General features: G+C 41.8%; 1 protein-coding gene across 1 annotated transcript; it reads left to right on the top strand.

The window, feature by feature from the left end:
- The first annotated feature begins 659 nt into the window (after window positions 1-659).
- LOC140485948 (growth hormone secretagogue receptor type 1-like) lies at window positions 660-4229 on the top strand. The gene is made up of 2 exons (XM_072584390.1): window positions 660-1392; window positions 2887-4229. Exons 1-2 carry the CDS (start codon window positions 660-662, stop codon window positions 3195-3197), a joined length of 1044 nt encoding a protein of 347 aa, XP_072440491.1. The 3' UTR covers window positions 3198-4229.
- Window positions 4230-14864: the final 10635 nt, after the last annotated feature.

Below are 14864 nucleotides of genomic sequence, written 5' to 3'. Positions count from 1 at the left end.
GGACATTGTTACAACATTGCTTTTCTTCATGTGGCTTTCAAACTCTCGGTTCTTTTCAGAATTCTTACATTCTGCCTTTGAGCTACATCAATTACAAAAACATTACGCCCCGATGTCTGTTCATTAATACTTTGATTTATGGAGAACAGCGATGGACAAATGTGTATAAAAAATGCAACTTCCACCTGTGTAGAGAGAACTGAGAAATTGAGCCAATGCCGTTCCCTTGTAGAATTGCAGACAATTCTAGAGTTTCGCATTCTACTTTCTATTGCAAAGACCGGGGTTACGATGTATTACCAGGAGGAAGCTTAATCATTTTTAATTGCGCCGACGCAATGGTCCCTCCCTCTCTATAACCCACGCCAGAAGCTAAACCGAGCAAGATGGGAACTGAGTGAAACTTTGTTGTCGGTTCAATCCTGTGCAAGTCAGGTGCAAGAGAGACACAGATCGCGCCTGTTCCGCCCGCAGACTTTGCTTGTATGCTGAAAGCATTGCCTGAGGAAAGTACACTTTCCAATGAAAGACCTGGAGAGTAAACCTCAGTGCAGGCAGCTCCTCAGTGTGAGACAGGAACCTTAACGAAATAGTTGCAGGCACCGCCAATCCGGGCAGTTTGCTGCAGGATATCTGAATGGACCGATACCCCGTGCAGGATGGAAAATATTTCCCATAACGATAATTATACGTTGCCACCGCACTTTCGTTGTGACTACCAATCATGCCCTCTCTTTCCTGTCTCCATTTTGGTGCCTGTGACAACCGTCTGTATCGTCCTGTTCATCCTCGGGGTCACCGGCAACACCTTAACAATCCTGGTCGTAAGAAGGTACAAGGACATGAAGACGACCACCAACCTTTACCTGTCCAGTATGGCGATGTCTGACCTGCTCATCTTCCTGTGTTTGCCCTTTGACCTGTATCGCCTGTGGAAGTACAAGCCCTGGCTTTTGGGGGATTTATTGTGCAGGTTTTACCATTACATTAACGAAGGCTGCACCTTCGCGACAATCCTGCATATCACCGCCCTGAGCATCGAGAGGTACCTCGCCATCTGCTTCCCTCTTAAAGCCAAAGTGTTCATCACCAAGCGAAGAGTGAGATCAGTTATCGCCTTGCTGTGGTCTCTGGCCTTACTGTCCGCTGTACCTTTCTTTCTGCTGGTCGGGGTGGAATATGATATGTGTGGACACACCGAATATGCCGTCAGCTCGGGGCTCTTAAACATCATGATCTGGGTGTCCACCATCTATTTCTTCTTCCCCATGTTCTGCCTCACTTTCCTCTATGGGTTCATCGGAAGGAAACTGTGGAAAAGCAAGGCCGAGATCGGGGGTCCGAATGCTGCGAACCGAGAGCTTCATCACAGACAGACAGTCAAAATCTTGGGTAAGTCCGGCTGTGCCCAACCGCTTGATAACAGCAGAAACAGATTCTGAGTCTGTGCCCAGATAACGTCCATTGCAATATCTCGCCTTCAAAATATGTATCACCAAGTTGTGCAGAGTTTGGTTTACAATACTTTCATCCAGTGGCCCAAAGGTACAAATTTTAAAACTCTCTAGTAATTGTAAATTGCCCAAATTTCAAATGCCACCAAATCACCGCCAGGTATGTGGCGCATCATATAATGATGCAGAGTATTCGGCAAATTCACTTCTGAGTCCCAAGGCTGCAGGTTCAAGTCAGACCCCAGGTTTGACCACAAAGATCAAGGTCCTGTTGGGAGGGTCAGACTATGGATTGTTAAACCTACAGGCCATTTTGCTGCTCTGTTAAATATAAACGCTCCACAAAGTCCTGTTCGGGAGAATTTTCAGGCCAGGATTTACTACTTAGTCATTGTGATAATCATAGATTACCTGGTCGCTGTTAGTGAGAGTTTGTGTGCAAATTGCCTACCCTATTTCACATGTCACCACAGTGATTACAAAACTGTTTAACTGGCTGCCAAACAGGCTGAGACTTTTGGTGAAAGTGAGTCATTTTACAGAATATATCTCTTTTGATCACGTTTTACATGAACCTGAACAATCACATTAAGATGTGTGGATTCGAATATTGCACATCTTTTAAGCGAAACAGTTAGAGTCATACAGTCATAGTAGATGTACAGCACGGAAATAGGCCCTTCGGCCAGCAGATGAAATAGTCTCACTCATGCTGTCTCTTCCAGTGGTGTTGTTAATTTTAAAATAATTTAGACTTGCTAGTTGTAAAAAAAAAGTTGAAAACGGGAAAGAGGATTAAACAGGAAGTACTGGGAATATTCAGTACACCTGGCAGCATCTGTGGCAAGAGATATTGATGTTTCACATCAATCTTCCAAACAAACCTGTAACTGCACTCTGACTAGAAATAACTGGTGTAAAATCCTGAATGAACAACATGTCCAGTGACTGGGAAAGGGCTTTAAATGTACCACTTTGAACGCGATAACGGTCAGATTATTCGTTCTCATGTTATTCAGTTTAGTTCTCGAAACATTTAAAATCTAATCGTCCAGCCCTTTCCTTATAAATCTGTATTAGGAACACGATTATTGGAAAGTTTAATTTATACATATTATCAGAAATCTGTTCAGTTAGTTTTTGTTTCCACACGCATTTGTTTTGCTTCCGGGCCTGCAGTGTTGCAACAGCCTATCTTAAAAACAGACTTGATTGTCAGGCTATTGAATGAACCAAAACATGCGTGCATTTGGTACAATAGAGTTGAAGGTGTAGCTCTTATTTACACATTACGAGTTGCTGTATGCTTTGTTTGCAGACAATGATGCCCACGGAGCTATGGTGTTGTACTACAAGACCAACTCTAAAATAGGGTTTCCACAATAAAATTGTGCTGTAATTAATGGCGGTGTTTAACTATCTGTCTTTGCAGCTGTGGTTGTCCTGGCATTTGCTATCTGTTGGTTGCCTTTCCACATTGGCCGAAATCTATTCTCTAACAGCTCTGTGAGTGGGGGCGTCGACATGTACGTGTTCAGCCAGTACTTCAACATCGTTTCCTTACTGCTCTTCTACCTCAGCGCCTGCATCAACCCCATCCTTTACAACGCCATGTCCAAAAAATACAGAATGGCAGCTCGCAAGCTGCTGTTCTCTCGCCAAGCTCGGCCGTGGTCTACCTTCAGCACCCGGGACATCAGAGACGACACTTCAGCCTGGACAGGGACAAGTACTAGTGTCTGAATCAGCCAAGGGAAATAGTGAATACATTTGCCGGAGATACGGAATGACAGGGGGAAAACGAACGGAGAAAGAGTTATATTTAGTAAATACAGACTGTGCATTTCTGAGATCGTCTGTGTAAATCGTCAAATTGTACTTTTATTAAAACACTCGCTATTTTCACGTCATACGCAGATTTGTTGCATCCCCACTGGATTTTCTAACTTTTGAACAATTGCTAATTGGCTTAAATTGGATTGCAATCTTTTACTGTGTTAGTCAAGAAAGCGCAACAGTGGAACCAAAATAGAATATACTAAAACTACGAGTTTACAGCCAGCTTAATGTAAATACGTGTACAGAATTGAAATAACATGACCATCTCCAACAGATTCGAAACGCGCTCTGGCATTCCCGCCGTTAGTAATACTAAAGATTGACCGTCCGCCAGAAAGTACAACGGACAACATTAAAAAGGTCAATGTAAAGTCGCCATTGTTTTACCAAAACGTAGAATAGAGATAGATTTAACCTGACGGTCACCATGCTTGTGTGGGTGGAAGAGGTTAAGAAGATCGCACTTTCATGGTAACCTCAGCCGGTGCGGAATTGAACCCAACTGTGCCATTCTGTATCCAAACCTGCGGTACAGCCAAGTGAGCTAACCGATCCCATACTCCCTGGCCAGAAGAGCAGCTCGGAGTGCGAGTAATCGGTGATTGTCCTGGTGTTTGTTTTCAGAGTGGGGGCGTCGACATGTACGTGTTCAGCCAGTATTTCAACCTCGTTTCCTTGCTGCTCTTCTACCTCAGCGCCTGCATCAACCCCATCCTTTACAACGCCATGTCCAAAAAATACAGAATGGTAGCTCCCAAGCTGCTGTTCTCTCGCCAAGTTCGGCCAGTGGCTCACATCCCGATTTCTCAAAATCTCTTTATTCTCGCCAAGGTACAAGTCAGAAGTGTGATAGGATACGTTCCACTTGTCGAGATGGAAGAAGCTCCCAACAAAACTCATGGAAACCACAGCATTCAGGGCAAAGCCGCAACTGGAACACACCCCACTCTTTGACTTAAACTGTTTAGCTATCAGTGTTCAATAAATCTAGTAGCATTACTGCAACTCTGGCTTCTTTGGTTGTCCTTATTTGCCAAACACACAATTACCAACACCTAGGAGAAAGGTAGTAGCGACATAGGAAACGTTCACAGCCCTTGCTAAGACGTTAATTACTATTCTATCATTGTCCCCTTGTCAAAACCCCTAAAATGTCTAACCAACAACACTGCTCAATGTTTATTCAAGACCAGTACTAATGCTGGTGTTCCCATTGACACTGACATACTGTGGATGGTTTTTTAAAGAAATGATATCCTTGATGTTGAGATGATGATGCAGCAAAACACTAATCTTGGAAATATGCAAGTCTATTGAATAATGCATTCAGGAGATGGTGTTTGTCATGGATCATTTGACTCAGAATCAGCAATGTGAGAAACATATAACCATGTCCCGAAAAAATGTTGCCTGATCGTAAGAAAGCTTTCTGTGTGGGTGGCACGGTGACTCGGTGGTTAGCACTGCTGCCTCACAGCGCCAGGGACCCGGGTTCAATTCCAGCCTTGGGTGACTGTCTGTGTGGAGTTTGCACATTCTCCCCCTGTCTGTGTGAGTTTCCTCCCACAATCACAAAGCTGTGCAGGTCAGGTGAATTGGCCATGATAAATTGCCCATAGTGTCAGGGGAATGGGTCTGGGTGGGTTATTCTTCAGAGGGTCAGTGTGGACTTGCTGAATGGCCTGTCCCTACACACTGTAGGGAATCTAATCTAAAAGAGTTACTGTAATAACTGCAGCTACACACTAATTAAAATTGGTGAATGCATAAGATTTACCTCTGATAATAGTGATAGCTATACGTTCCTACAAAATCATAACTTTCAAAAAGTTATTTTGTTATAAAACATTTTAAAAAGCATATTTAAAATTACCATTACCCATTTAGATAGAAGCGTCCTTAAAGGAAGCAGGAAATAGAGAGTGGGGCTCATGCAGCAATCCAGGTTTCACTATATGGTAATTGACGTCCCTGAACTGATTTGATCCAGTCATTCATGGCCAGCTACTTATCAGAGGCTTTGACAGTCTTAAGTTAAACATCCCGGTTAAATATTAAATGATGACAAAAAATGAGATTTCCTTCAACCTTACTTCAAACTACAAATAAATGTGGGGGAGATTTTCTCCTGGCTCTGTTCCATGAGTTCTGTCCCAAAATGTGCTTGATGTTGTATCAATTAAAATTTTCAACATTGACATCAAAAGAGTTTTATTAGGTGAGGGTATCAAGGGATATGGATTAAAGCTAAGCAATTAATTTGAAACATAAATCATATATAATCTAAGTGATTGCAGAAAAGACTCGAGAGACTCTCCTCTTGGTTCATCTGTTTCTCCATTTCTTTGAGCAAAAGCTGGAGTGTTTAAAATCTGTGACTAAAGAATATTAACACAGATTTGAATTAGTGGATATAGAGAGAGACCCTTTAGAAGTTGGTATTAGATGAAGCAAGAACATAAAGAAGCAGGAATAGGCCGTCCGGTCCTTCCAGCCTGCTCCGCCACTCAATAAGATCATGGCTAATCTCTCCATGGACTCAGGGCCACTTACCCGAATTTTCGCCATAGTCCTTAATTTTTCAAAAAAGTATCTACCTTAGCTTTAAAAGCAATTACTGAAGTAGTGTCAACTACTTCCCTGGGCAAGGAATTCCATGGATTAACACCACTCTGGGTAAAGAGGTTCCTTCTCAGTTCAGTTCTAAACCTGCTTCCTCTAATCTTGAGGCCATGCCTTCTTGTCCTTGTTTCACCTAAAGTAGTAGAGTCATAGCGATGTACAGCATGGAAACAGACCCTTCGGTCTCACCCGTCCATGCCGACCAGATATCCTAACCCAATCTAGTCCCAACTGCCAGCACCCGGCCCATATCCCGCCAAACCCTTCCTATTCATATAACCATCCAAATGCCGCTTAAATGTTGCAATTGTACCAGCCTCCACCACATCCTCTGGCAGCTCATTCCATACACATACTACCCTCTGTGTGAAAACGTTGCCCCTTAGGTCTCTTTTATCTCTTTCCCCTCTCACCCTAAACCTATGCCCTCTAGTTCTGGACTCCCCGACCCCTACCAGTGGAAACATCCTATTTCTATTTTAATCAATTTTCTTCGTCATTTTATATGTTTCTATAAGATCCTCCCCCTCATTCTTCTGAATTCCAATGAATATAATTCGAATCTATTCAGCCTCTCCTCATAAGCCAACTCCTTCAACTCCAGAATCATCCAAGTGAACTCCCTCTGCACCCCCTGCAGTGCCAGTACATCCTTTCATAGGTAAGGAGACCAAATCTGCACAGTACTCCAGGTGTGGCCTCACCCTCACCTTATACTGCTCTAAAATTACCACTGCTTTTAAACTCATCTTTAGAAATGAAGAACAAAATTCCATTTGTCTTCCTAATTACCTGTACCTGCACACCAACCTTCTGCAAGATGTGTAATTCATGCACAAGTACACCCAGGTCCCTCTGCAAATCAGCATGCTGCAACATTTTACCATTCAAGTAATCATCTATTTTGCTGTTACTCTTACCAAAATTTATGACTTCACATTTGCTAACATTGTATTCTATCTGCCAAACCTTTGCCCACTCACTCAATATATCTATGTTCCTCTGCAAAGTTTCACAGTCCCCTGCACACTTTGCTCTTAGTGTCATTGGAAAATTTTGACACACTACACATGGTCGCCAACTCCAAATCATCGACAAAAATTGTAAGTAATTGTGATTCCACATCAATCCCCAAGGCACACCACTAATCACTGATTGCCAACCAGAATAGCACTCATTTATCCCTACTCTTTGCTTCCTGTCAGTCAACCAATCATCTATCCATGCTAATACTCTACCCCCAACAACATGCATCCTTATCTTATGCAGCAGCCTCATGTGTGGCATCTTGTCAAAGTTCTTTTGGAAATCTAGGTACACCACATCCACTGGGTCCCCGTTGTCCACCTTGCTTGAAATGTCTTCATAGAATTCCAAAAGATTTGTGAAGCATGACCTGCCCTTCACAAAGCCATGCTGCATCCATACAATGGGACAGTTTCTTTTGAGATATCCTGCCATTTCTTCCTTAACAATAGAGTCAAGCATCTTCCACACAACAGAGGTTAAGCTAACAGGCCTATAATTCCCCATCTTTTGTTCACCTCCCTTTTTAAACAGCGGTGTCACATTTGCAAATTTTGGAAAATTACTGCCAGACCACATGCTATTTCTCCTGCCATCGGCCATCCCTGCCTGGGATACATTCTATCAGGGCCAGAAAACGTATCTATCCTTAGCTCCATTAGCTTACCCAACACTAGCTTTTCTGTAATAATAATTGTTTCCAGGTCCTCACCTACCTCTCTCTCTTTGTCACTTACTGGCATGTTATTAGCATCCTCCACTGTCAAGACCGATATAAAGTACCTGTTCAATGCCTCAGTCATTTCATCATATCCCATAACTAACTGCCCCTTGCCATCCTCTAGAGGACCAACATTTACTTTGGGCCCTCTCTTAGTTTTATATATTTATAAAAATGTTTTCTCGGTCTTTATATTCTGTGCTAGTTTTTTTTCCTCATACTCTATCTTACTTTTCTTTATAGATCCACAGTCCAAAAATGTGCAGGTTAGGCGAATTGGCCATAGTGTTAGGGGCAGGGGTAAATGTAGGGGAATGGGTCTGGGTGGGTTGTGCTTCGGTGGGTCGGCATGGACTTGTTGGACGAAGGGCCTGTTTCCACACTAAGTAATCTAATCAAATCTTATCTTTTTGTGGCTTTTTGTTGACCTTTAAAGTTTTCCCAATCCTCTAGATTCCTGCTGTTTTTGGCCACTTTGTATGCCTTCTCTTTCACTTCGATAGCTTGCCTTATTTGCTTAGACACACATGACAGATTATCCGTCCTCTTACCGGAGTCTTTCCTCCTCACCGGAATACTTTTGCTGAGCACTGTGAAAAATTTCTTTGAAGGTCCTCCACTGCTCATCAACCGTCACACCATAAAGTCTCTGTTTCCAGTCTACTTTAGCCAGGTCCTCCCTCATTCTATCATTGAATAAGGGGACAATCATAGGACCCTGGTATTGGATTTTATCTTCACACTATCTAGCTGTATTTTAAATTCAATCATATCAAGCAAAGCAGGAGAAGGCTTACTTGGATTTTAAAAACTAGAGATTAATTGGATCTAATGACCTGGTTTGGTATGACAAATCTGATGTAATATAGTAGCTTTCCCACCTTCTGTGTTTTCATCTCCTAGTTTCCACCTTGGGCTTTTGTATGTGTTTTGATTTAATTTGATCCATTGCAATAAGAATGGACTTCTGATGCTCAGTTCATTAAGTTTGACAACACAATCAGGAATGTTACACTAGATAAAGATTGATATCTTAATTGATAAAAACATGATTAAATTAGTTGATAAACTGTAACCTAATCTTACTGCAAACACTCTGCAAAGTGACTGCAGATGTTTTCAAATCTAATATGACACTGCTTCACAAAACTAATTAAGCTTATGGAACAAAAATTACATGAATCGATTTACTTACAGATCAGAAAATATAGGAACTGCTGAACTGAGGCCTAAATGGATTTTCTGAGTGCAAATGATGAAAAGGCGAAGTGAAATTGAATATTTAAACTATTGCAGGAAACATGGTCATTTTGGGGGGGGCAGGTGGGATGGGAAGTATAGGTATTGCTGTTTTGCGATCTTATCACCATTGATTCTCTCCCCACTTTGGGACTGAACTTCAACTTTGGAGGAGTCACGAAACTGACGATACTGGATCTTTACTCCATGGACTTCACTGAAAATGAGCAAGGTGTACAAAGGGCAGGTGATATGCAGCATAAACAAAATTTCAGGTCCATTTGTGGTTTCTTTGATTAGCTTGCACAAAGCAGATGTATAAATTTTCATTCAAGCCTAGTTAAGGTGTTATGATTTCAAACTGCCCAATAAACTTTAACTGCTGAATCAGAGATCAATAACCCTAAAGTCACACAGCAAGATATACTTTCATAAATAATACACTAGAAGATTAACACTTCCCTGTTTATTCATGTAGTGAAAAGAAATAATAATGATAGCAATGAGGCTTTTTAAAATGATTAATGTGACTCAATAGCAGATCATTGAACTCCTATTAGGAACATAGTAAACCTGAGGAAGTTTGCCTTTTACCATCCTGACAGTTACATAATACAACATTAATATAATTATTTGCTAATCATAGTAACCAACCTTTGTCAATTAGATCCTGACATTAAAGTCAATTCCCAACAGTGGTATGTTTTGGGAACCATAGGTCCAAAGGCAACATTCCCTTCCCAAATATGCTAGTTATGTCTCATACTTCATATACTGTATACAGTACTGCTGTTGGTGTCCAGATTGATATGTCAACACCATCTGACAGGTTTTTCAATCCATGCCTGTACATCAGTTTCAGTGATTCTATTGTAGTAAAAATCATCCTAAGAATGGAATTTCTAACCTATGAAGCAGCTGAAAAACATAATACAAGCATTTCAGTGGCTCCTCAGGTTTGATCCAATACCATATTGGAAAAGCAACACTGAAATTCAATCTTTCTGACTGAATTTGAGGAATGCAGAAATGGGACAAAAAATTAATATTAATCGAGAATTCTAATAACATTAAAAACATGACTCATTAAAAACTGTGACAGTGTATAGATGAATGAGTTACCATAGAAAATTGATTTGTGCACAGATTTAGGGCAGGTTTGCTAAATTACACGTCAATCGCAATGTCTATCACAGTTGACTGAGTAGAGTCACTTGCAAATCAAAATCATACTGCAATGAAAGAAGCCATATGGCCTTTTGTGCCTGCATGACTTCATTGAAAGAGCTTTCCAATTAGTTTCACTTCCTTGTTGTCTCCATATTCCTGCAAGGTTTTTCTTTTCAAAACATGTTCAATTTATTTTGAGTATTAATTGGAGTGGAGAAAGCTATAAAAAAGCTCAATATATTTTTTTTTGAGTTGTGAAACATTTTGATGGTGCAAGTAGGGACTTTTAGTTTCAGAATCACTTGCCAGTTTAAGATGGTCACTGGGACAGGAGAGTGATTATTCTGGCAGAGTTGGCAAGAGGTTAATCCTGCAGTAAACATCTGTCATTATGGAGGAGAAAACATGAGGTAGAGAGGAATAATATTTTACATTTATGTCTTAAACTGTATAGAATTGATAATTTCATGCTTGCAGACAGGATTCTGCAGAAACATGATGTGAACATCATTAAAAGATCAGCAAAAGATATAAATCCTGAAAGATTTCAGTTATGTATCAGGGTTCAAAAGCTGAGATTGCTCTTAGAGCAGAGGTTAGAGGGAGATTTAATAGAGGTGCTCAGATTATGAAATCTTTTAATAGGACACTTGAACATTGGTTTGACTAGCAGATCAGTAACAAGGGGATACAAATTTAATAATTAGCAAAAGAACTTCAGCCAGATTTAAAATGCAGTTGGGCACATGTGAAGTACTATCAGTCTGGAGCTGTCCTGCATTGCTCCTAGGTCTGAAGAATTGCCCTGGACATGGTCAACAGATGAAAGTTAAATTCCTATTTTTGCAGCAGGATGAAGAGGTCCTGATGGGTGAGATGGTGTAGAGGAGGGCAGTTTACTTTTCTCAGGACTGCCCGGAGACCACATCACCAGACCCTGCCAGCTTGGTTCAAGGTTGCAACTTAGGTGGGTGCAATTTTCAGTCCAGAAGAACAACCAGGTTAACCTCCACAAGGAGGTTAATGATTTTCTCTACTCAGTGAGGTTAAGTGCCACTGTCTTCTGTTACATCACATTCTGCTACTGCACTCCTCTCCCACCAAGTCTCATGGTCTACCACTCTCGATACTTCATGCAACATTTCCCCACTCCAACCTCTCATTCACTACTCACTCTGCACGGTCTCTGTGCTGCCTACTTATGCATTCAGGACACCGCACTATTTTTACCCATCTCCAGCAATACTAATGACCACACCAGTCACTTTCATCTCAGTCTCTCTCTGTCTCATGTGAAGTGAAAACAGCTCACAATTTGGCAGAATAAAAAGACGAGATGATTGTGTTGGGACATCTGCCTACTCAGCCCCAATAAAGAGAGTATTCTTGCCTTAATGGGAGAGGACAGACGGCCCATGTAGTGATATCAAGGTTTCAGGTCTGAGCAATCTAGAAAGATGACTTCATGTAATTCAATTCCATTGTAGAACATTCACAAGGAAATCCTCCCCATATTGTTATGGCTGATGCTGCCATGTTGTAGGATGCTGAAGATGCTGTTCCATCTGAGGAATGACATCATACAATGCTGTGGCTCATATGGATCTCCTTTGTCTACCCTTTATTTAAATGTGTCTTCTAGTTTGAATGAGATTAAGAAAGATCAATTGGAGTGCTCTGTCTTTACAGTACACTTACAAGGCCTGGGCATGGAAGCCTGATGGCCAGGGGCTATCCTATGTCCCTTGTTGATCTTAGTGGAAAGAGGTATTGCATTGCAGACTTATTGGGCAGTATCACATAATGTTTTAACCTTCACCTCTGAACAGAGTTTACAGCCACTGTCACCCTTTTATATCCTGAAGATGCTGGTGACTGCTGTCCAAGATGGAGCCCCAAAGGAGCAAGTAGCGAGCTATTGTTGCAAGGTATCTACCCATTGGATAGTATCCATGGAAGGCAAATGACTGTGAATGTCCTCATTGTGAAGGCCTCTATAACTGCAAGTTCCACAGTAGGGGTCAGATCCACAACAGCTGGGAGGTTGGTAGTAGTCCTGGGCTTGTGGACACATGTTTCTGTTCCATTTGTACAGTTATCCTTAATGTAGCATGACAGAGAGAACCTGTGTGCCTGGATACACTGAAGAAAGCTCCAAACAGTGTACATGGACAACAAGAGAAACAAAACAACTCCTTGGTAATGGGATCATGCAGCAGACACAGCACACACAAATAACATTTGAACTGTGGCCTCAAAACATTGGGACATGGAAACACTTAACATTAAGCCAGTAGGATGCATCTACATGGACTTTGCACATTGTTTCTCAATGATATTCAGATATCTGTTGCTCAAGCCTTTTCACACACATACAATCACAGATTGCATGTATGGTTAGCAATATTGTGGAATTTCCACACCCCCCCCCCACCAACTCCCAAATTACCCCAAAATGGAACAACATTGTATTTTGGATAATGGTGTGGAAAGTCCGAAAGCTTAGATTGTGAAATGTGCAATGTTGAAGGCTAAAGGACATTGTTTAGGCCACTTTTGGTATAATGTGTGCAATCTGGTTTCCCCCCTTATAGAAAGGATGTTATGAAACTTTAAAGGATTCAGAAAAGATTTACAAGGATGTTGCCAGGGTTGGAGGGTTTGAACTATAGGGAGATGCTGAATAGACTAGGGCTGTTTGCTCTGGAACGTCACAGGCTGAGGGCTGACCTTATAGAGATTTATAAAATCATGAGGGGCATGGCTAGGATAAATAGACATGGCCTTTTCCCTGGGGTGAGTGAGTCCACAACTAGAGGGCATAGGTTTAGGGTGGGGCGGGGGGGGGGGGGGGGACTTAACAGGGACTTAAGGGGCAAGCTCTTCATGCAGAGAGTGATCCGTGTATGGAATGAGCTATCAGAAGAAGTGGTCGCTGCTGATACAATTACAACATTTAAAAGGCATCTGGAAGGGTATATGAATAGGAAGAGTTTAGAGGTATATAGGCTGGGTTCTGGCAAATAGGACTAGACTAGTTTAGGATATTTGGTTAGTGTGGTCGAGTTGGACCATAGCAGAAGTTTCCGTGCTGTACATCTCTATGACTCCATGATAGGTGGTTGCTATTTTGGCAAATAGGTTGAATCTTTCTCAGCCACTAAACATTGCTTTGCATCACACCAATGAGTAGCTTTAACTAATACAAAACAATTAGTAACTTTAATTAAAATAAAACAAAGAACAGCAGATGCTGAAGATCTGAAACAAAAACTAATTGCTGAAGAAACTCAGAAGGCCTGGCAGCATCTGTGGAGAAAACAAAGCTAACACTGAGTCCAGTGACCTTTCTTGAGTACTCAGTTACACCTTAGTCAAATCCATGAGGTGGGTGCTTGTCCCTGCATGCAAAGTGCCCGGGCAGCACCATTACAACAAAAGATGCCAGTGCACTCCAAGAAGTGCAGTACTGAAATGGAAAACTACATTTTAAATGGGTGTAGGCACACCATGATAACTGGGTGAGACTGGTACCTGATCGATGACAACCTTGAGGGTGCGGGCATTCACTACCTCTGGGGCATACTGTGAAGATGTTGGTGACTGCTGTCCAAGCTGGAGCCCCATAGGAGCAAGCTGTGAGTTGCCGTTGTAAGGTAACTACTCAGACTTTCATGTGGGAATTGATGCCATCTAGTTTCTCTCCAATATATAGGAGAAAAGGAAATGCAGATCAAAAAGGCAAAATTAGGTTCTATTAACATGAAAATGAGCAAACCCACAAAAATGATCCCCAGGCCTAAAAGAGAATAGAAGAGAATCTCTACCAGTGTGGAAACAGGCCCTTCGGCCCAACAAGTCCACACCAACCCTCCAAAGAGTAATCCATCCAGACCCATTCCCCCTACACTATATTTACCCCTGACTAATGCACTTAACCTACACACCCTGAATACCATGGGCAATTTAGCGTGGCCAATCCACCTAACCTGCACATCTTTGGACTGTGGGAGGAAACTGGAGCACCCGGAGGAAACCAATGCAGACATGGGGAGAACATGCAAACTCCAGACAGACAGTCTCCCAAGGTTGGAATCGAACCCAGCCTCCTGGTGCTGTGAGGCAGCAGTGCTAACCACTAAGCCAACGTGCCACCCCTGTCTAGCTCTGCTGTCAGTTGTAATGTTCTGAGATTAGTGCCAATGTACAAGAAGTTTGGTAGTCTTCATCAAACCAATAAGGATGTGGAAACTTCATACTAAGTTTGCATTTTGCCCAATGGAAAAAGCCCTCTGCATACAGACAAACAAAAATGGTATGTCACATGTCTTAACCAGATTGTTGGGAAGAGAACTCCTAAAAGAGTCAACAGTATTGATACAACAGCAAGTCTGAACAGTATTTCTTTAATTTGTAAAAGCTGCTCTAAAGCGGGGAAAGGCAGCCAAACATGGGTCTGAATTTCTGTTGAGGTAGCAGATCACCCTCTCTTTAGTTAACAGTGCTAGGAACCAGGAACTGGCCTTGAAGCTGTCCTATGAAGTAACTGAATAGCAGAACAGATTCAAGTCTGAATGACCAACTTGTGATTCTACATAACTCTTTCCATAGATATCATTACCAGTGTTAGCATCTCCAAACTGCTCAAGCTATAACTATCCTATCAATTATCCTCTAACATTAGATAGCAACTCTATTCTTTCCTATTGAACAACTGATTCAGGCAATAAAAACCATCCCAAATCTAGCATCCACTAACTCAGTTCCAAACGTCTACTGCCTTGGAGGCACTT

The sequence above is a fragment of the Chiloscyllium punctatum genome, chromosome 15, assembly GCF_047496795.1.
Source record: "Chiloscyllium punctatum isolate Juve2018m chromosome 15, sChiPun1.3, whole genome shotgun sequence".
Classification (NCBI taxonomy): Eukaryota; Metazoa; Chordata; class Chondrichthyes; order Orectolobiformes; family Hemiscylliidae; genus Chiloscyllium; species Chiloscyllium punctatum.
The sequence above is the reverse complement of the archived record's forward strand: the minus strand, read 5'-3'. Positions and strand labels throughout refer to the sequence as shown.